The sequence below is a fragment of the Quercus lobata genome, chromosome 9, assembly GCF_001633185.2.
Source record: "Quercus lobata isolate SW786 chromosome 9, ValleyOak3.0 Primary Assembly, whole genome shotgun sequence".
NCBI lineage: Eukaryota > Viridiplantae > Streptophyta > Magnoliopsida > Fagales > Fagaceae > Quercus > Quercus lobata.
Window position 1 is genome coordinate 37,339,095 of NC_044912.1, and position 23,906 is coordinate 37,363,000.

General features: G+C 36.7%; 2 protein-coding genes across 5 annotated transcripts; both read right to left on the reverse strand.

Annotated features, from left to right (window-relative positions):
• Positions 1–327: 327 nt before the first annotated feature.
• Positions 328–9,112, reverse strand: LOC115960199. Of its 2 annotated transcripts, none has more exons than XM_031078970.1 (2): positions 8,874–9,112; positions 328–1,906 (listed from the first exon to the last, which is right to left on the reverse strand). In XM_031078970.1, exon 2 carries the CDS (start codon positions 1,891–1,893, stop codon positions 868–870), a length of 1,026 nt encoding a protein of 341 aa, XP_030934830.1. In that variant the 5' UTR covers positions 1,894–1,906; positions 8,874–9,112; the 3' UTR covers positions 328–867. The 2 variants fall into 2 exon arrangements, with proteins under 2 accessions (XP_030934830.1, XP_030934831.1); XM_031078971.1 differs by lacking the exon at positions 8,874–9,112 and adding an exon at positions 2,988–3,876.
• Positions 9,113–12,262: 3,150 nt separating this feature from the next.
• On the reverse strand, positions 12,263–23,050 carry LOC115959824 (mitogen-activated protein kinase kinase kinase 1-like). Of its 3 annotated transcripts, XM_031078424.1 has the most exons (10): positions 22,952–23,024; positions 21,729–22,832; positions 18,925–19,009; positions 18,700–18,762; positions 17,494–17,651; positions 15,727–15,799; positions 15,551–15,610; positions 13,989–14,099; positions 13,341–13,589; positions 12,263–12,751 (listed from the first exon to the last, which is right to left on the reverse strand). In XM_031078424.1, exons 2-9 carry the CDS (start codon positions 22,721–22,723, stop codon positions 13,377–13,379), a joined length of 1,758 nt encoding a protein of 585 aa, XP_030934284.1. In that variant the 5' UTR covers positions 22,724–22,832; positions 22,952–23,024; the 3' UTR covers positions 12,263–12,751; positions 13,341–13,376. The 3 variants fall into 3 exon arrangements, with proteins under 3 accessions (XP_030934284.1, XP_030934283.1, XP_030934285.1); XM_031078423.1 differs by having other exon boundaries at positions 21,729–23,050; XM_031078425.1 differs by having other exon boundaries at positions 12,263–12,754; positions 21,729–23,050.
• Positions 23,051–23,906: the final 856 nt, after the last annotated feature.

Genomic DNA, 23,906 nt, shown 5'->3' on the forward strand with positions numbered 1-23,906 from the left:
TTAGAAGAAACCAACAGATTTGACGGCAGAAATGATAGTCTACTAGGCTGTCCCTATATCATTGTACCATCGACAATGCAATCAAGAAATTTTCTTTTACTGCTATGTTTTAAAGCAAAGTTTATGCAATATAATCTATGCTTGCGCTGGTTTGTCATAGTTTAGAAGAAACCAACAGATTTGACGGCAGAAATGAGAAATTCTATTAGGTTGTCCCTAGATCATTGTACCATCAACAATGCAATCAAGAAACTTCAAATATACTAATAATCCTGGTGAAAAAAAAAACAAAACAAAACAAAACCAAAAAAAAAAAAAACAAAAAACTTATCAGGAAATAACATCCAGAAAAGCTATAAAACCACATTGTCACAATTTGTCGGGTAGGATCACAATTGATGTCACTGCATGGTTGGGAGGCTGTAAAAGCAAATTATACAAATATTCTTCAGGGCTGTACAGAATGCCATTTGTGAGAAGAATGGTGGACACCAAGAAACATCAGTTTTAAAATGAAAACATTTTATCAAAAGAAAATGAACCATTATATGTCCCTACTCATATGACCAATATGCATGACCAAATGATGGAAAAATCCATGCACCTACAGGGAAACTGACAACTAAATGTTTTGGTTCTTTTCTAGAGACCTAAAAATCCAGAGGCAATGTCACCTCAAACTAGATCTAGTGATACTAAACCAGATAGTGGCGTAAAAAGCTTCACTCTGTCAATGATATGATGACAATGCTCTGGCATATCATTATGAAGTGGTGCCATAAATAAGACTTCGGCTGCAAATGAATGTAAAGCACCCAACTGTAGAAGAGCTGCAGCTCAGTCCTTCGACATTTCTCTGTTATTTTGTCAGAAAAGTGTTGCTCTTATATGCCGCCTCCATTGCCTCCTAGAACGTGCAACTTGTAAACTACGTTCACCATGTCCATATGAAGCAGCAGAACGAACACCACGTCCATATGAAGCAGCAGAACGAACACCACGGCCATATGAAGCAGCAGAACGAACAGCGGTAGCATGCACAAAATCACCATCAAACAAGCCATGGTCCCTATTATTTCTACTCCGTGAGTAAATGCCATGAGTACGTCCACGATCAAATGATGCCAGAGGAAAGAAAGCATCATCAAAATAGTCATCCAAATCAGAATCAGAAGTGTCACCATAGTTAGGCTCTAACACATAGTCCCCCAGAACCACAGCCCCAGGTGTTGATGAGATAATTGTGCTGATCACATCACTTTGCTCCCTCTCACGCTCAAGCCTCTTCCATTTTTCTTTAAGTACAGGGTCCACTGCTCGCGGACAGGCCAATGGGTGCTTCGACCTAACATGTTTTCTGAGTTGCTTATAAGTTCCAACAAATGAACAATCATCCAGCATGCAGGATCTCTTCTTTGCATTCAGATATTTTCTTGCTGGCTCAACCACAGTCCAACCCTTCACCTGCCCACGACAGAGAGGGCATAAAAGTTCTGGCACTTCCATCTTTTCATTGTGATGCTCCAGACCAGAAATTAAACTCAAATTTTCCACTAACCCATCCAAATGTTGAGAACTTTGAATGGGAGTTACTTTTGTGTAGGCTTTCTTGTATTGCTCAAGACAGTTGGAATACCGATGGCTAGTGGCACACATAAAAGTGCGACAACCCTTGTTATAAGAGGAACAAAGAAGGAGAACAGCATTGTGAGGGTACTCCAAACAAACTGGGCAGGTTGCATTTTTCCAATCTTTCTTGTCTGATGCTTTCGAACATCTCTTCTTAAGGTGAACATCTTTGAAATTATTCCGACAGCAAGATGGCGATGGAGAATGGGTAACCCCATGATTACGGGCGTTAGTCTTACGTCGCACTTTGCTGACTTTAGCCATTTACGAGTGAAACCTGAGATTCAATTGCCAGGAGAGAGAGAGAGATCAGATATTCTGACAAAATAAAAGGTGGTAAGATAACATCCTAAAAAGTCCATTGCACATTTGCAGATATCATTAAAAAAATACGTATTAGTTCTAACAGCATCTAAACAATCTCTTCCTTATTTTGAACTTCTTAACACAACTTTAGCCATTTATGAGTGACACCTGAGATTCAATTTCCAGGAGAGAGAGAGAGATCAGATATTCTGACAAAATAAAAGGTGTTAAGATAACATCCTAAAAAGTTCATTGCACATTTGCAGATATCATTAAAAAAATACGTATTAGTTTTAACAGCATCTAAATGATCCCTTCCTTATTTTGAACAACTTCTTAACACAAGGGCATTTTATTATTACTGTAAATCTTTTTAATATTATACAGGCTTGCCAAACATAAGTCACCAATCACCGTAAAATTATAAACAAGTTATAACTAAGTGAGACCGTGATGAACCCACTTACAGAGAACAAGTGGACACCAATGTTAACTAGTTTCAATGCTCTATTCGTTTCCTAGACTTTGGACATCCAACACAAAAAGCCAAGTCCACTTAACATAGCTAATAAGACATTGTTTACCCAATATGTCTTGAACCCATGAAGTCATCCTCCATCCTATTATTAGGGAAGGAATAAGTGCCATTTAAGCTATAGCTCATTGACCATAACTAATAAGATATTTTGACTTCTAAAAGACAAGATTCTTTTTCTTTTTTTCTTTTTTATTTAAAAACAACACTAATGAGTAATGACATCCAACAAGAACCACATTACAAGATTTATTAAGGCCATGACATCCAACCAAGAAACACATTAGAGGATTTGTTGAGGCAAAACGGAGTATTGTGGGACTATAAAAGGTAAATAACCAGATTTGCTATACCCTAAATAACATCGAGTATATGTGCCATAGAGCATATTTCCTTGGAACAAAAACATCATTGTCAATAAAAGAAAAAATGGGGGTCAATTTCAAGCAGATAGGTGTAATTTTCAAGTTGTCAGTTAAGTTTGGATGCATTGGCACCACATGCTCAGCATCCTTACCTTGCCATAGACCCCTGCTCGACCCTAATCCTCCCCAACCCTTGAACTGGATAGAAACTACTAAATCATGAAGCTGGCCACAGAGTTTAGGTTCCCTTTAGTAGGGTTCCACCAACATAACCCATGAGTCAAGTGTCTTTTGGTTTAAAATGCATTATTTACCTGCATGGCAACTTTTTGAAAAAAGACTAGGAAACATGATTTTAAAAAACACAAACACACACACATACAAGTTAAAATATCATTCAGTGAAGTAACGGTCCTTACATTATATAATAAAACTGTAGAGCAAAAATTTAAGTAATATAATACAAAGCTTGATGCAAACTACTTAATCTATGTATGCATAGTTCCTCATTAGCCATAAATAGGATAGTGGATTCTACAGATAATCAGCATTACCAGTGCAAAATACAAGGAAATCACATTTCAAGAGGTGCAACTCTAATTAATAACTGAAAATTACTGCAAGAAAAATCAAATCTAGAAGAAATGCAAGAGGCCTTTTTCTTCAAAAAAAGCTTGACCTATCATTCAATTTGATGTAGTCCACGTGCAATCCTTCTTTGATTCAAGTAAGCTTCTTGGGGAGGTGAATGCAACAATTATAAATATGGTTCCTAGGGTAAATAATCCATCAAGTATGGGTGATTTTAGGCCAACTTCTTGCTACAACACCATTTATAAATGCATAACAAAAATCTAGCTAATAGACTCAAAGCTAGTTTAATTGACATCATAAGCCCCAATCAAACTGCCTTTGTGCCTAGCAAAAGCATAGCAGAGAATGTGCTATGAGCTCAAGAAATTATAAAGAACTATTATAGGGAAAAGGAGCATGGAAGGTGCACTATAAGGGTGGATCTTTGAAAGTTTAAGATTTAGGCCTCGTTTGGGAGGAGAGAATGGAATGGAATGGAAATGAATGAAAATAATAATTTAGAATATTCTTTCCTTCCCTTGTTTGGGAGTTTTAATAGAAGAAATGGAAAATTCATTCTCTTACTTGAGAGTTTAAGTGGGAGGGAATGGAATGTGTAGGAGGTAACACTCATTCCTATCTATTCCTTTAAAACCTCAAAGTTTCATTCCTCCCAAAATTGAGAAGAATGGGAGGGAATGGAATTAGATTTAATGTTTTTTTTACTAAAACTCCCAAAATACCCCTATATATTCAACCTTTTATTTTAAAATAGGGGTCTAATAGTAATATTGTAGTAAAATGATTCCATTCAATTTTCTCCATGTTACTCTCAAACAAGATTACTTACATTCCATTCATTTTCATTCATTTCCATTTCTTAATTTTAAAATATCCAATCAAGGTTACTTAATATCATTCCATTCCATTCCATCTTTTTCCTTTCCATTCCATTCTATTCCCTTATGATCATTCCATTCCATTCTATTCTTTTATAAACTCCCAAATGAAGCCTTAGGCTATGTTTGTTTTGGGTGTAAATGAAATTGGGAAAATATTTTACGCCCTGATGTGTGTTTGGGTGCACATGTAAAACTCGGTCAAACTGAAAACCATTTACTTTGACTATAAAATTTTGCCCTTTCACTCGTAAAATCATTTACACTCTCAATTTACCTTCAAACCCATATTTACGGACTGAAAACCTAAAGAGAGAGAGAGCAAGAAGAGAGAATGAACTAGGAACCCAACCAAGCTTCGGACCAGCCCAGATTGCACCGCCCCACTGCCTAGATCCTGCCGCCCCACCACCTAGATCACGCTGCCCCACCAGACCAGCCAAGCTTCCTCTCTTTTCTCTCTTCTTCCTCATCTCTTCTTCTCTTCCATTTTCGACCTCTGCCCCTCCATCTCTATCAAACCCAAGCCCAGATCCTCCACACATCGATCTCGCTGCCTCAACCCATCCCCCACCCATGCTGTCACTGCCCTCTTTGGCTTTTTTTATTTATTGTAAAATAACATTTGTTCTTGGGTTTTGGAGCATCAGTGGTGGGTTGATTTGTGGGATTGTGGGTTTTGATGGTGGCCAATTGGGGGTGGTGGATTGGTAGCTGGGGTGGTTTGTGGGTTTCAATGGTGGTGGGTTGTGGGTTTTGGTTGATGGGTTTTGGTATTGATTTTGATATTAATGGGTTTTGATTTTGATTGACTTTTTCAGGTGAATTGGTTATGTGGTGGTTGATGGTGGCTGGGTTTGTAGTGGCCGGTGGTGGTTGGGTTTAGGGTGGTGACTGTGGTGGCTAAGTTTTCTGAAAATAGGTTTATACATGCATTACCAAACACTGAAAATACTTTTCCAGCAAATTTTCCAAAACACAAACAAACAACTGAAAATATTTTACACTCAGAAAACATTTTACATATTGCCAAACACAACCTTAGTGGAATGGGAATTTAGTTTGCAATGTCTTCATGCTGTGGCGTTTTTATTTATGATACATTGATTGAATGAAGAAGAGCATTACCACTCCAAAGTTCTGTGTAGCTATTAAGAGAGTGTTAGCTAGCTATTTAAGAGTTAAAGGACTTAGCCAAGCAGATCTCTTGGCCCCTTATCTGTTTGTATAGGCAATGGAGATCTCAACTTGTTTGTTGAAGAAGAGAGTTTTGGGGTTCAAGACTTTCTAAGGGAGGAAAAAACTAAAACGAATACAACAAGAAAATTGAAGAACAAAAACAGTTTTTCTAGATACACACAGATTTGAACCGATGGCAGCATTGGCAGGTGTAGGTGGGATTCATAGCCAAATCTCTTTTTTAAAGACAAAAGACTAAATCAGTTGAGCAAACTGAAATCCATGAAGAACAAAAACAATAAAAATAACCTAGAAGTTGGCACCTAGAGTTGCTTGTGAGAAACAAAGAGAAATGAAGAGTAAGTGAGAATGAATGAGATGATAAAGTAAATAAGTTGATTGTGGTGTAGTGCTTTACTACTTTCACGGGTGGGCTTGGGAAATGAGTAAAGTGCTTTCTCTTTGATTTTTAAGGGTTTAGAATTTTAGATAATGAAAAGATGGGATCTTGAATGTGTTGATGGCTGTTTGGTATCAAAACAAAGAGTAAAACATGATATAAAGAAAGATAAAACACTAGGTAATCACACTAAAGTAGGTGAAGACAGTCACACCCTAGAAAAGTGACCCAAAACACAAAATAAGACTCATGAGCCTTTTTGTACAGCCAAAGACAGCCCATTCCAAAAATTAGGAAATTAACAAATTGCCCCATTTCTAGTAGAACTTACTTAAAACTGATCTAGCAGCAAATAAACAAAAACAAACAATAAAATAAGGCTCAATTCAACATTAGAGTAACTAAGCAAGATCCCAAGAGAGCTCTCCATCATCCAAAGCATTCCAAATGAATGCTTGAGCACTAGAACTAGCTTACCCTTGCCTCCTATAAGTCTTCATAGGGGGGTTTCCAGTTACATTGCCCATGAAAGATTTTGCTCATGGAGCTATATTTCATTAGAGATTACAATCCAAAACAAAATGAGGATAATGTATTGGCAAGAATGTTAGACCATATAGAAACTATAATTAGAAGGCATACTTACAAATTACAATTTATACTTTCAACTTTCTAGATTCTACAACTTCTTTTTGTACCAAGCCTCTATTATCATTTTCAGAAAGAAAGAAAATGAAAATTCAATGGTGTAAAAGAACCAGTTATCTAATGAATTCAACTTCAAGAATTGCACCAATTAACAACCCTTGGGACTGATATGCCTAAATCATCCTGACAACCAGGTGGAGCTCATAGTAGATGAAGATAGAGACTTGCAAATAATTGTTTATATGTAGGGGTATAAATAAATAAAGTCAGCTTCATAGCATGAGGGATCTTCAAGCAACAGCACTTAGCATACCTAAGACTGAAGTAACTACTTTTTTTTCTTTTGATAAGTAATAAAACTTCATTGAAAAATATAGAAATCATATAAAAAAACCAAAGCACACAGGAAGTATACTAAGGAAAACAGCATAACATCAAAAAACTATAGTGCATGGATGTACAACTATCAAGCAAATCAGCCAAAGAATTAAAAGTAAAAACACCAGACACAATTGTCCACTCAAGCAAAGTCTAGAGGAAAGGCAGCTTCAAATCATGGGTTGATCTCTCCCATCCTTCAAAAGTATGAGCATTCCTCTCCCACCAAATACCCCACATGAGGCAACAATGGATCATGCTCCAAATCACTGCAGATTTACGCCTGTTATACTTACTCGACCATCTAGCTAGAAGCTCCAAAACACCTCTCAGCATAACCAATTGAACCCCAAATAATGAAAATACCATAACAACTCTCTAGCTACAGCATACAGGGCAATGCATAAGTAAATGGTCAATAGTCTCCCCATCCTTCTTACTCGAGGCCTCTGCAAATTATCAATGGTTAAAATTCTCCCCAAGCCACAGTCCAAAGAAATAAGCCGACTGTTGTTGGCACTTTTGGTTTCCATAAAGACTTCCAAGAATGAAGTAACTAATACTGCTAAATCATCAATTGTCTTACAAAGAAAACATTTTGCCTCAAATTGAGACTAATTTTTGAAATTGGCAACGAAGCCTCATTTGCACCCTTATCATTAGTTTATAATTCAAGAATCAAAAAACCACACCTACCAAGGGGAATCAATTCAAGGTTTCAAGACAAAGATTGAAGTCCTATATTCAAACTAGCTAGTACTAAAGCTGGAAATGGTTGGCATTTACCAAGTTCGTTAACCAAGACACGAAGGAAAGAAATATAAAACATGATCTTAAGAAGGAATTCTAAAAATAAAAATTTTAACATGTCAGTACAACCCCAAATCGTCCATCATCCAGGTTCATTCTCTTGTAGAAATACAACCAAACAAGATTACGTTAAACATTGGAGAGAGTTGACCTCCGAACCATATTTGGGTAACCCCATTTGCAATATCCAGTGATGGATCTTATTTTCCCCCTAATTTCTCATTATAATTGTAGTTTTGCAATGCCAATATATGGTAATCAAGGAGGCAAAGAAATTGCATGCAATTTAACTAGTTTAATGCTCCTCATGAATTTTTTCGGTAATTGTTTTAGGTTGCACCACTACCATAAATCATGTCAGTCAACCAACCCTTTGGCTTTGTATCCCTACACTGCCCCCATGGTCTTCTATATTCTCTGTTGTACAATAAGCAATGCTCATTGTCAAAATTAATAGAGGTTCTCTCTAAACCAACTTACAAGTGAACTCATCCAAGTGCTGATGTTTCAAGTTCATACAGAAAGATTTAAAAATTATAATAGACTAAGCAAGTATATTCCTCCATAGATCAAAGAGTCAACAACTAACTTTCCAAGAAAATTTCATCTAGCCAAATGACAAAAAAAGATTCTCCCCTGACAACACAATTGTGTGTGCCTTTTGTTGTACTTTGGACACAATAAGAGTGAAATAAATATATGATTTCTTATTAGTTTTATGCAACATCTCAGCCTAAAAGAACCCACACAAAAAAAAAAAAAAAAAAAACGTAGGGAACCTTTCGAAAGAAGAGTCCTTTGGACTCGCCTCTATTGAGTAAAACCTACACGCCACCCGCCAGAACCAGTTGCCCTTCCTTTTGGGAAATTGCGGGAGGGATCGCAAGATGATTCTCAAAGCCAATTTAGAAAATACCATTTTCCAAAATAATTTGAAAATAAACGGCAGCAATACTTGCATTTGCTTTTGTGTAAACCCTAAACTAAACTTTTTTTTTTTTTTTTGGTATACTGTAAAAACCTAATCTTGATAAGTAGTGCAAGTTATGAATCACTATAAAGAAATTGATAATAATCAGAAATGAAACCCTAGATAAGAATAAAGCGATTAGAAAAGAGGAGGATTAATTGAGATCGGGAAGCGATTTTACCTGGAATGGATGTGAGGTGGATTGGATTGGAGCAATGTGCGTGTTTTTGAGTGAGCAGCTGATCGATCTCTCACTCTCTAGAGTCGAAAGGAAGAAGAAGAAGAAGAAGAGGCAGTGGGTTCGTTCCGTGACTTGCGTTGCGTTGCGTTTGCGTGCGTGAGCTGCTTTACTATGCTATCTCATCTCATGATTCCGATCCGTGCCGCGCTGTGCTGTTGTCATTATTACGCCACTATTAGTTTATTATCCATATATATAGTAGGACTTGGCTGCTACAACTCACCAATAAACCTTTTCTTTTTTTGAGCACCACTCACCAATAACCTTTGATTTCACTTCGCACGTACAATTTTTTTTTTTTTTTAATAATTAGTTGCAACAACTTACCAAAAGGCAAATTTGAACCACAACTATCTTTATTGAAAAAAAAAAGTGTTATAATTAAGTTACAAATTTCTTTTGCACATGGCATATTATAATTCATAGAAAATCTAAACTATAAGTGTTTACCAAACTACACAACTGTCACTAATCAATGAAAACCACCCATAAAATGGAGTAACCACACTACATTAGACGATGTGGTGCGGTGTGCAATTCTATGTTAAGAAAACCGCATAAAACCAAACCGCACCTCGTGCGCGCATGCACACGTATATATATTAGTCTCTATTCACACGCATTGCGCATGTTTAGAAGCTCTTCCATTTTTTTTTTTTTTCAAAGTATAAAACTTTTCATTCATCATAATTCAAGGTTAATACATTTTTCAATTACAAATATACGTAGGGTTGTGAGGCTTTTATTTTGGTATTCAATCAACAACAATAAATGAAATCTCATATTACTCATTTGCATTCACTTGGGCCTTAAGTGCTTCTATAACATTGTGCTTCTAATTCATCACCATCGTCAACTATTACAATAATCAATATAATCACTCTATGATAATATCTTTCAAAATGCATTTTTTTTCCTCTGCCAAAATGACTAAAAAACAGAATATGAAATTGAGAGTTACCTAATTGTGATTTGTGAGATGGTGGATTAACTATGGAGTACCATTTTATTATATTTTCAAATTAATCATTTTGAAACTTTGGATTGAAAGAAATGATAAATATAAATGTCCAGTCCTTTAGTGGTTAGGATGATGAGGTTAGGATGGTGTGAGTGACGAGAGTTGAGATGTGTTTAATGGTTACATGGATAAATGCTTTAGAAAAAGTGTTTCAATTTGAATTTGTGTATTGGTTAGTGAGGTTAGAGGGAAGGGATTTTTAAAAAGCTAAAATTTAGGATTTTGAAAATGAGTAAACACTTGAAAACGAGGGTTTAGCGTAGCCGTGAAGGGTAGATTGGTCTTCTATATGAGTTCCTCTACCGTTAAGGATGTCCTTCCTTTTAGGACTTCAAAAATTCTACCAACTAGCACGATGGGGCTAGAATCCTCCATGCTCTTAGAAGTTTAGGACCCCTTGGGAGAGGATGTGCCAAATCAAATCTCAGTTTCATTTGAGAATCTCGTGCATGTTCTAACTTCTAAGAGCATTCTCATCAGCTCTCTAAAAAAAAATGCCATTTTAACACACCAAAAACCCACTTTATCATTTTAGAACATCATTTTACAACATACCATTTATCAGATGTTCTATACTTCAATTCTATATATTAAAATAATATTTCCTACACATTAAATAATATTAAAAAAATTCCAACACATTAAACTACAATCACAATCAACCTCCACAAACCACCAACGGCAACGGCAAATCACCACCAACGGCAAATCAACCTCCACAAACTACAACAAATTCCAGCCCAAATCACAATCACTGGATCTCCAACAAATTCCAAATCAAACAACCTCAACAAAAAAGAAAAGAAAAAGAAAAAGAAACTCAAAATCTTCAACAAACACTGCCGGACCACTACAGCCACAAACACCGCCGCCCACTACAGCCACAAACATTGCCGGCCCAAAACTCAACCAACCACCGCCACAACCACGACACCACCACCGGCCCAAAATCCCAACCCAACCGATCAATCAATGACCCAAAACCCACACATCAAAACCCACTACGGCCACAACACCGCCGCCCACTACAGCCACAAACATCGCCGGCCCAAAGCTCAACCAACCACCGCCACAACCACGACTCCACCACCGGCCCAAAATCCCAACCCAACCGTTCAATCAATGACCCAAAACCCATACATCAAAACCCACTACAGCCACAACACCACCGCCCACTACTACCACAAACATCGCCGGCCCAAAACTCAACCAACCACCGCCACAACCACCGGCCCAAAATCCCAACCCAACCGATCAATCAATGACCCAAAACCCACACATCGAAACCCATCCCAAATATCACACCCATGACCCGATTAAGAGATCTAAAGGTCGGCGGCAAGGGTTGTGGAGGTCGGCGGTGAGAGCTGTGGAGGTTGACGGCGAGGTGAGGCGGCAAGAGATCTTGAGCAAAGATGAGAGAGATCTTGAGCAGGGAGGACTGAGAGGGAAGAGATAGAGAGTGACGGAGAGAGAAGAGAAAAATGCAAAATGATGAGAGAGGAGAGAGAACGAGGAATAAAAAAATAATATTCAGAAATAGCATTTTCATCCATACGCTCTCAAAAATGAGAGCATACTATAGCATGTTCTATAATTTTAGCACATTTAGCATACCTGATGAGGGCCTGTTTTTGTGTTTGGTGTGTCAAATGTGCCAAATATTTGACATTTGGCACATTTGAGAGACCTGATGATAGTGCTCTAAGTAAGCTCATGCCCTTGCGTTCCAATGCAGTTATCTATTAGCTATCAAAATTAGAACTAGAGGGACCTCTTGACTTGAGTTCGCTGCTTCGCCACAATTCTTTTGGCATCCATGAATCTAGGTAACTCTCTGCAATCTTTGTTGAGAAAACCAAAATCGTTTTTCTAAAACAGTGCTAATTGTTGATGCAGTTGAACATAAGGCCAGAAGGTACCGACAATGGACTCTGTCATTACTAGTGACGCTTGAAGAACAATTTGCTATGAGGCGACTAGGATCCCTTTGTATGGATTCCAAAGGCTACTCAAAGTTCTGAGATATTCGTTTGTCTTTGGAATTCAAAGGGGCGAGATTCATAGACATTTGGGGCTATGCTATTTTCGATTTTTTTTTTTAAAGAATCTTATCGCGCAAACCCATGTTGGAAAGTTCATATTCCAGCGTAAGTTTCATTGTCATTGATACGATTCGACATTCGTTCACAAGAAGAAATGATTTTCATAGTGGCGTTGGGAGCCAAATTTTTAAACCACCCCCACCTCCTGGGGCTATAACAAACTCATCATATTCTTTATTCAATGAAATGAACAGTGCATACAATAAATCACAAAAGCAAAATAGGCAAAAACTTGCACTTAAAAAAGATGTACTCCACATTGTCCATTAATAGATATATACAAATTGTGTATGCCCTCCTAATATTACAACAATTACTCTCACACCTTGCCCCTAAAATCTTTCAACCCTATATTCTCAACTCTAAAAAAATATTAGAATAAAGAACTACTGCACATCAAAGAATTCTTTCTCCCTACTCCACCCCCTGCCCCAGCCCCGCCCCCATGGCAGACAAAGTAACAATAAAAGAATTTAAGAGCTGCAAGCACTGCATGCTGCTTCGCAGTTTTAGATCCATTTCTAGAACTAAAGCAATGCTTAGAAATTTGATTTCAGCCATAACATGCATGCAGATTGACTTTTTACTGTCCACTGAACAAGAAATACTTAATGGCTGCCACACGGGTCCCAGAACACTTCACTTGGGGATGCAACACGAAAAAATTCTTGCGCACTTAAAGATGGACATAGCTGCTATCAATAGCAAAGAGTTTGTATCAGTGACTGAAAATAATAAAACTAACCCAAGATGCAGAGAAAATGTCAGATGCATAAAATTTTTTGAAACAGTAACATACGAGCATGTCGGCAGATATGGGAAAACGATGAGTAACTCTCAGGTATTTTTTTTGGCCCTAGGAGGAAGGCTAAATCTATCATGTTAATTAATGGAGAATTTTTCAGCTCAACAACTCCAATCCAAACGACAAAGACAGGACAGTTTAAATCCAATGCCCAGCTTAGTAAATATAATGATCATAGTGGTGGAAATTCAGGTTCCTAAATAGAAAATATTAACAGTTATTCCAAGTGTCTTAGGGTTCTTCTCATGTCTTCTAGCAAGGAATAAGGTTCTCATGTTGTGACAAAGATGAACACCCATGACAATGTCTGATACTCTAATTAATAGAAAGGAATTTCTCAATTATTCAGGATTCAACAACATGCCAGAGGTAACATTCATGTTCAATTTTCCTATTCTGTTTACTTCCACTGTCATGGAGTGTCAGGAAGAAAGAGCAGGCTACATAAAGATGTTAAAATAAATAATAACTTTCACCTTATCATCTTTCATGGATTTGTGAAGGAAAATATTTCAACCCCGTCTACCAAGACTGCGAGGAGATGCTGAGCCTGAGGATGTGGAGAGTGGCCTCTTTACAAATGGATGGTCTAAGAGCTGAACAGCAGTGGGACGATGATCTGGATTAACTTTAAGGCACTGCAGGATAAAATCCTGTGCATCTTTTGAGAGAGACTTAGGAACAGGGGGTGCCTCACCCTTTCCAATTTTAAATAATGCTGCAAACTGCCAAGTCACAAAAGTAAACAACACTGTTAATCTCACAAAAGCAACAGTCAAGCAACTAATAAAATTGCATGAATAAAAAAAGGAGTAAGATATATCATGCAGGTTCCACTCAAGGGCATTGCATCAGCAAAGAGAAAATTATATAAATTTTTTTAATAAAAATTACAAAAATAGAATACATACATACGTGCATGTGTGTGCGCGCACGCACGTGCAAGAAATATTGACTTCAAACTGAAGTGTTGAATACCATAGAATTTTCTCAAAATCAACCAAACAAGTATATCTAAACAATTATAAGAGAAGAACATGTTTCACCAATACATAAAACACATCACCATCATCATAACAATAAACACCAAGGAGAAAAAAAGAAAAGAAAAGCATGACACGCACACATTCCAATTCTGCATATGGAATCTGACGGGTTAACATCTCCAATACTGTGCATCCAAGACTCCATATATCAGCTGGAAGTCCATAACCCTGGTTCTTCCTATTAACAACCTGTACATGCACAGCATGATAATCAGAAACAATTGACACTTTATTTTTGTAGATATGAATAAAAATGAATTCCTTGGAAAGGGGCAAATAGGTGTAATTGATAAAATTTACTAGACATTATATACTCCATATAATCAGCATGCAATCTCCCCAACAACAAATGGCAAAGTTTATAAAATGTGTAATATCTTTTAGGTTCAATTCTTTCAAAGGCAAAAGAAATGTCCACTAAATATATGTATGCCTCCAAAAAATAGCATTAGGCCATCTAAACAAAAAATTTCTAATTGGAGATAAAGAAAAGGCCGGTATTACACAAATTTTGTGATACTCCACCAAAAATGCAGCAGTATAAAACCCATCATCAACCTTCAATGCCCATCAACTTATTGAAATGATCTAGCTTAAACATATAGATGATGTAAAATTATGGAAAAGATAAGTTCAGATGCACGACGGCGAGCTTATATATATGACCTATTTTTTCAGTAGCCTATGAAAGATACAAAGAAGGCCTATGAAAGACTAAATAGTAACTAAAGTAGCCCATGAAATACAAAGAAGGCCCCACATCAAAACAAGACAGCAATTCTTGAATTGTTTGATGTTCAATGTTGTTTTCCTCAAACTCTTTACCGTTTGCATCAAGTTGGTACTAAAGGTTAGTTAAGTTGTGCTTTCCCTATGTAGTTCATTTCTAGAAAATAATTTCACATTAAATCCAAAATGATCTGAGATGGGACAATCCACAACTCACAAGACAGGTCACCACACCAGACAGGCTCTTAGGTAAGTAACCAGGTCAAATGCATAAGGTCCATATGGTTACCAAACTGCAGCACTTTAGATTCAATTAGGATGAGAAACAAGGTTATCAAGTACCAACACAGAATATCAAGATTCTGTCAGAACTGCAAGAACAAAATAACATAATCATAATGGTGCCTCAGTCTGATATACACTGTTGCACTGCACACTTTGGATTGCCTACATTTTCTATGATTTATAAGGCTATTTTAGCTTTCAATCCAATTGTCAGTTACCAATATGAACTGGTGAATTCAGCAACAGGATTGAGTCTATGAAATGGATCTATCAAAGTTCAGGAAGAAAGGAAAATTTAAGAGCCATCCAAAAAAGGTTTTCCTAAAAGTGCCAAACTCAACGCTTCCAACTGCAATTACCAACGATGCTGGTTCCTAACTGAAGCAGTCAAGCTACACAGACATTATAAAGAATGCCAGTCCATGACTTACACACAAGTCCTAACAAATAAAAGAGCAAAATTATAATGCATCAGCAATAACTGTTAACAGAGCTGACATGCACTCAAATAAGATAATATTTAAAACCATGTTTTCTCCAACATTTGAAACTGACCATAAGAGAATTCATTGTTACAGGAACCACTTGTTAGTCTAAAAACATAAAAGAAAAGAGTAAAGCCAAACCTCAGGGGCCATCCAGAATGCAGTCCCCTGGCAAGATTTAACATCATTCAATTTGGTAGCCTGAAAAATGGTACACAATATTAGATAAAGAAAAGAAAATCGTTTCAGAAGTTGTTTAAGATGATGGAAAAAAAAATGATAGAGGAAGCAAAAAAATAAAATAAAAAAATAAAAACCTTTGCCAATCCAAAATCTGCAAGCTTCACAGATCCACTTGCATCCACCAAGATATTTGCACATTTAATATCCCTTCAAAACATGAAAGAAAGAGATAAGTGACTGTGTGTTTATCTCTGCATAGTGGAACTGCCAATCACCTCTCAACCTTTGCTCTAGAAAAGGCATAAAAAATAGTGATTTCCTAAACAATGTTTTTTTTCTACAAGTAACCAAGAATGTTATTAGATAAGAGGAAGCTCACATAATAGAGCCTCCTAACATTCACAATAGTAGATTCCAGCGGTCCATGAACTCCACCAAAGAATTACAAGATACTCCCCCAACAATGGTAAAACATTCAAACAAACAAAAGAAAAGACTTTTATCTCAATAGTAGTCACTAGATCTCCCTGTGCCTTCAAAGGTTTGTTGTTTTACTCTCTCCAACTTGTCCACATAAGACAATAAGGAGTTTGCATTCCAAATGACACTATTACTATGCTGGCCATACAACCCTTCCAGCAAAATAAAACATCTATTAACTTCATTGGCATCACCCAATGAAACCCAAATGCAGAAAACACAAAGGACCACATCTCGTGAGCAAGTGAGAAATGCAACAATCGATTATCCACAAATTCACATTTACCCGTAAACATGCAACGCCGGTTAACCAGAATAGTATTATATTTAATAGATTAGCCATATTAAAAATTTTACCCAATGCAGTTGTGGCCACAAGGAAAGCCAGTTTCTTAGACACTTTGCTGCCCCATACACACCAAATGGCTACCACTAGCACCTCTTAAACATTCATAATGAGAGCATACAACAAATTAACAGTTTGGAACCCATCACAAGTAACAGTTCCCACAACAAACATTAAATTAGGATACAACAAACCCATTAGGGAAACCACCCTCTCCAATTTCCAATCATGAAAAGCTTGAATAAATCAATAAAAAGGGTTTTCAAAGAAACTAAATTCAGTACTTCAGAGACCAGGTGAGAAAATAGATAATCTAGAGCTGAAATAAGTGTTCATCAAGAAAAACCAATCACTCAATTCCAGGGACCTCTGATGGAAGTACCAAAGGCTAAGGATAAGCAAGTTTAAATAACAAAGAAATTTCAAAATGAGGTATAAATTCAGTATGAGGCCTAATTCAAGGCCTCCATGCTAATACTGCTTATTATGGTTTAAGCAGGGGATTATGTTAGCAATTTCTAGATTTTCCAAACATGGACCATAGTTTCCTATTTCAGGTCTTTTACATATTTTTGTTTGGCTTTACTGACTATATTAGGAGACCAAGACTAGGAGTAGTAGAAGTCAGGATGAATTAATGAAACACTTCAATTTTATAAAGAACTTTGGTTGAAAAGTTTGGGGCATATGACACTTTCTTTTGAGGCTGAGGTTCCAATTAAATTCACCTAGGTGAGGCCTCTAGAAGGCCATGAAGCAATCACATCATGCATGTGACACAGCATCCCCCAACTTTGTTTGGGGGGGGGGGGGGGGGGGGGGGGGGGGGGGGGGGGAGGGGAGGTTGAGGCACCCAAAAAAAACAATTGGTCTGGTTTGTGGCAATGGATCTGACTTATGATGCAGCTCACTGGGGGCAAAGATAAACATAGAACTTGAAAACAATAAAACCAGATATAAGGAACACATATCTAAGCAATAAAACAATGTCAAAATCAGGTGAGAACAAGATAACCAATATAACTTAAGGATCACATGTAAATGCAGCACAAATGACACAGAGAATGACTTTCACCTGTGAACAACTTTTCTGTCATGAAGATACTTCAAACCATGCAGAATCTGTCTTGTATATGCGGAGACTTGGGAATCTCGAAGATGATACCTCCTATAAAGCATTTGGAGGGAGCCCTTGGTTACAAGCTCAAGAAAGATATATAGTTTTGATTCATCCTGCAACCACCATAGATCAGAATGTAAGATAGGCTTTAACGGGAAAATTTACGTAAAACAAGAAACTATAACTAAGAAATGTGACTATTGTGGAAGGAGCAAAATAGTTGGATTTTTGAAGATTCAGAAAGATCAAGGTCCCAGTTGGAATTATTTTTTATTAGAACTTTGTTTGATTTGAGTTGTGCATACAAATTGCTACTCTTTTTTAGAATTCACTTAAATTTTGTGCATAATTCTTTTAGGTTACAGTATGCTCATTATTGTGAGCATGAAGTAATTATTCTTTTAATATAATATCATACTTATAAAAATAAATAAATAAAAGAAGATGATCAGGCATCCTGCAAAGTGCTTGGCGATGCAGTATCATCCTTATATAAATCATGAAAAATGTGGATACAAACACAAGGATAGAAGAATGACTGACACCACAGCTGACGTCATCACAAGCCGGGAATTAGATGTGAGACAACAACATATGAAATTCTGTACTTGCATGTCAATCCACCTATATTGCATGTATATTTTTAACTATATTTGAATTGGTAACTGGCAAGACTATGAAAAAGGATGAAATTACGCAGTAATAACTTGATAATAAATTATATAGCAGACAGTACTACATATTAATATTTTTCACTATCAATACATAAAATTGGACTCTTTTATACAGGTGCAGACAGGCACCACAGGGCAGGAGTATCAAGCCAAGGAGAGCATGACAAGTCACTATGAGGAGTTTGCTTAAATATCATGACATGAATATAAGTAATTTAAACTGCCACTCAGCTCTAGCTCAAATGACAACTCTTCCCCTTATAAACGCAAGGTAACGTGAGGTCATGCATTGTAGACCCACTAGATGTGTGTGTAACTACCAATCAAATATATATATATATATATAAGCAATTTAAACTTTGAATAGCGATTTTAAGAAGCATAATTAGTTCCAACAGTGGGTGAATGGTATGATGAACTGTAATGACAACTTTCATATTATGTGGTCTAGATTCAAGACTCAGAAAGAGCATGGGAAAAAAAGTACCTTATCTGTGCCATAGTATTGAACTATGTTCTCATGTTCAAACTGACTTAAAAGACTGATCTCCTGAAAAGGAATCACAGGATGAAAAAAATAAGAATCTCACCAAAAACACAGGAACAGAATACTTTTTAGTCCCAAAAATTTACCAAGATTGTCAGAATATCAGAGAATATCAATACTCAGGACCAAAACATTACACCAGATCAAAATAAAAACCCGCCTCACCTGCTCAAGGTAATAAACACTTTGCTTTCCCTGACTTCCTTGATCCAGAAGTGAAACTTCCTTCACAGCAAAGAAGAATCCATCGCTGCGGAGGGGGCAGGGAGAATTAATTATAAACAAAGAAGTACAAATAACAGATCAAGATCCATTCATAATAGAGTGACTAAATTTTACGCTGGCCGTCAACCTACCAAACCCTCCTCCTTTTCCTGGGCTTGGGAACAGTTGTGAACAAATATATAACACTATGCACAGACACAGGTGGAGTTACAAATAACCGTTTAGGACCAACAAAAAATAAAGAAAGTTCTTGATTTGATAATATAAAGATTCTGGCATTTAAATCCATCTGCTAGGCAGGTGGTAATGGGGTAGGACAGTTTTGTAGTAGGTCTTAGGTTCAAATAATGACCAGGTAACTTGAAGATTGCATCATAAAACCAACACAGCCAACCACCAAAACATAGCATCTGTGGATCAATCTGCTTTTTCATCACTTGTAGGGATCTAATCTAAGCTTTCTAAAAGCATCAGCAAAAGGTTCCAATTTATATCATCAATGCCAAACAATCTCTCGATCTAGATCTTTCTCTCAATTGGACTTCGTCTATCATAACGTACTCACCTGAACTAGGTTTTCATGAGCTGCCTCAACTTTCACAAAAATAGTGAGACACCTCATTTCAAAGGGTTGTTAGTTGCTATGGAAAGTTTTTATCATTTATGAAAAAATTACTATAAGGTCACTCTCTTTTATAGTCAAAGTGTTCTTCTAGTCTGCTTATCAAAAAAGTGTTCTTCTAGTCTTCCTCTGATCTTTAGTTTAAAGCATGACTATGAAGGTATGGACCACTGAGAATGTGGACTCAACTTCTCAATAGGTCCTAATAGAAAGTAGTATCAAATCTTTTCTTTTCAATTGTTGATAAATAAAGTAGCATCAAATCTTTAACTTGATAGATATATACATCTAAGCCAACAACAGTTACTTCTTTGACAATTTGTTATGTTATAGAATAGGGCCATAAAATTTAAGGTAATGTGGATCTCTACATATTAGGCATTGCAATAACAAAAATGACTTAACACGAAGGAGATCATTAATATTTCTTTGGATCGATAAGTTACAAATGCACCCAATAGTTCTTATATCCATGACTTCACCTCCAAACTATTCTTACACGGGGAGAAGGAGGTAGCATTTGAGCTTTAGCTCATTAGAAAGAGGAGAACATTAATATTATCAAACAACAAACTTGCAGCAAGTCATTTGAACTTTGCCAACCTCCACCCCCCCGCCCCACTCCTTCCCTCTTTTCTCTCCTCTTAAAAAAATAATAAATTAATAAGGCAAAAAGATAAACAATCTCCCCGTGGTTTCACTGTAACATTTAGGGTACATTTAGTACACTAAATGGCGTATACAAATACTCTATACCATTTATTGTGTATCACTCTATATTTCATCAATCACAACTTGTCATGTATTGATTATACTTTTCTTACAAAATAACTAAAATTTAAAATGGGAAAAAAAAAATTCAGTAAATGACAAATTATGATTGGTGGAACATAAAGTGGTACACAAAAAGTAGTACAGAAGATTTGTATTCCTAAATGGCAATCACGTTAGGAATCGTAATCCGCATTACTAAAAAAAAGATGATGTAATGGAATAACTAATCCTATTAATACTTTTGGTTATGAAATAGGAATAAAACCACAAATATGTATTTTTGGAAACATAATAATTTTATAATTATTATGTAAATAGAGATACTTTGTATTTTTGGAAATATAATAATTTCTAAAGTTATTACATGTATTAAAGAGTAGCTATTACATCAATTTTAGAAAGGAATAGATATTCCTCACTTAAAGGAATATCTATTTATAAGGAATAAATAACTATTACTTGTAATAAAAATGCAACCAAATAATTGAATAGCCATTCCATTAAAGCATATCAAGTGTGCCCTTAATGTTTTATGTACGAAATCTTAATTGCCTAACATTTAACCCCTGGAGTTTTTTTAGTGTAACACTTACACAACCCCTATGTGGTATTGTTTTATGTGAAAATATAGCTTTAAATATGGACATGTGTCATCATATGAAAAACGAAAAACTCAGTTTATTTTAATAGATGTTTACTGATTTACATATAACATAAAACAATACCACAACAGATTAAGGAAGGGAAGTGGAGGGGAGTAGAGTAGAGTAAAGGTGGCTAAAAATAGGCTAATTTTGTGTCAATTCCACTCTATTCTACTCTACTTCCCCTCCCTCCCCCTCAATCCAATCAGACCATAAGTGATACATTACAACTATTGCGGTTTCATGTTTTGGAGAAACTACATGGGTTTTTTTATTAATTTTCCTAATAAAGAAATAATCAATCGCTAGCTTATATGGAAGAGGAAGCCAAGAAACTTGTAGCTCAACTAATTGGCACTCCTAATGTTTCCAAATAAGACATCCAAAGTTCAAATATCCTCTCCACCGTTGTAACAACTATCAAAATCGATTTAGAGGAAAATCCCTAATTTTAGTCACATGACATTTTTAATAAGTCATGTTACTTATTCAAATAATAAACGTGGATAATAACGTAATGGGTTGGAAGAGATTCGTCCAAACGAATTTATAGGTGCTCTGTCATCTAAAAATCATCCACGTAATGGGGTTGGAAGAGATTCCTCCAAACGGGTTTATAGGTTAAAACTTTGTCATCTAAAGAATGCAGAGCTAAATAATGTATCATAGTCATAGCATAGTATAAACAGCTTTGGAAAACTTACTCAGAGATTCCTTCGTACACAGATCCAAAGGAGCCCCGTCCCAGAAGTTCACCCTTTTGCCAATACGCAATAGAACGCCTAAATCTCCCATTGGGAGAAATACTAGACGTAGGGTCCGTGGTAGTGCTAGACGAATCGTCATCATTCGTAGTAAACGAACAAGACGACTCCGATAGCAACTCTCTCTTCACCGTAGCCGCCGCCGCCGCCGCCTCAACTTCTTTTTCTTCTCCTCCTTTGTCCTCTTCCTCCTCCTCCTCCTCCTCCTCTTTCACTTCTTCATCTGATGAAGAACTTAACAATCCGCCATGAACCATTACCGGACCACCATCGCCCGCAAAGTCCTTCAACAGGTCCCAAGTCGAGCAAGCCATATCGATAGCCGGAAGTCTCATCCCCGGCGGTGGCTTTAGCACCGGCGGCCGAGTTCCTTTAATTCCACCACCACCACAACCGCCGGTCACACAACAGCCACTTGACTCGGCTGGATCAGACCGAGTCAACTCAGTTTCATCCACTATTCTAACAGCATCAACAATTCTCTCACAAATCAATTCAGCTATAGCTTCAGCTTCGGACTCGGTCCTCACCGCCGTGTCTTTCACTTCCTCTATTTTCGGACTATCCAACCCTTGCAACCTAGACCTGGGAAGAAGATCCGAAGACGATCGGATCTTCCGTGCTTCCCACGCCGCCGCGGGTATCGCAAAGTCTTCGGGTCCCGATAGCCCTAACCTCTTGCATATCACATCGAACTCGCCGTCGATTCCTTCGATTCGGAAGCTCGTGCGGTCCGATAAATCCAAAGATCGCGTGTGGAGAGAAGAAGAAAACAAAGAAGACTCTTCCAGAGAGGAAGAGGACGATGCGGCGTCGTACTCAATGTGCTTCACAGCATTGCGGCGCTCTAGCTTCGGTTTCCTCGAGTTCTTTCTCCGATCCATGCCTTTGCTTTGCTTGCTACTATGACCAAAAAATCGAGGTAGGTGATGCATCGCGAGCCAAACCCATCGAAAGTTCACCACTAGGGTTTTTGGTGGAAAGTGCGAGAAACTTCTCTCTTGAGTATCCTCTTTCTCTCTCTCTTCCAAGAAAATTTTTAAACTGAATCAAAAAAGAAAAAGTAAGAAGTAATTTATGTACCGAGAAAATTTGGAGAGAAAAATGGTAGAAAAAGTTTATGGTATTGAGGAATGGAGGAGAGGAAAAAAGAAGAGGCTGACCAAAGAGACGCGAAATGGTTGAAGAATTAAGAGAGAGAGACTGGTAAACGCCGTCGAAAGAGAGAGGGAAAACGCGGTGCCACATGGACGCATTGTGTATGTCTAGGATCACTGAATTGGGATAAATAATTTTATTAAAGAAAAATACTAAACTGTATTTTTTCTTTTTCTTTTTCTTTTTAAAGAGTTTTAATCAAGAAAATAGCTATTTATCTTTGTATGTTGATCGGTTTTTGGTGTAGATCGAGATTGAATAATAGTAAACTCTAATTAATTGCACTTGTTGAGTTACACACTACCAAATACAGTCCACTTGAAAACAATATTTTACTGGTATCAAATAATTCTAGTTAACTTAACTGACAAAATCTTTTATTTCTTAAACTGATGTTTTGATATAATAGTTAATAATAGTCATCCTAAGCCTATTTTTAAAATAGTAATAAGTAAGTAGTGTATCCCGTATACCTGGCAAATTTTTATTAATTTTTATTTAAATTTATTATTAATATTATTTTTTTATTTATCATTAATCATTTGTTGATATCAATATTTGTGTGATTTAGACTTTTTCACAGTAAAAATATCGCAAGTATACAAAAATGTGTAACTGTCACGGCTCTCTTTTATTTTTCTTTTGTTTGCGGGTTCGTTGGAGGTTCCTTTTATAAAAAGAAGAAGATTCGACTTTAAAATTCACGCCCAACGCCCACGGAACGCAGGCTGTTCTTCAAAATAAGATTTTTTTTTTTTTTTTTTTTTTTTCAATTTTGTGGTTTGCTGATATTTTTGTAGGATAACATTTTCTTAAAAAAAGAAAAAAGAAAAAAAAAATTGGCTGGTTGGTAGAACGAGGTCTGAAACTGTGGTCAAACGCAACCGCCAACATGATAAAAATTTAAAATACAGTTCCCACGTGAAAATACAGCTCATTTTGGAGCATAGTGTTCTGCAT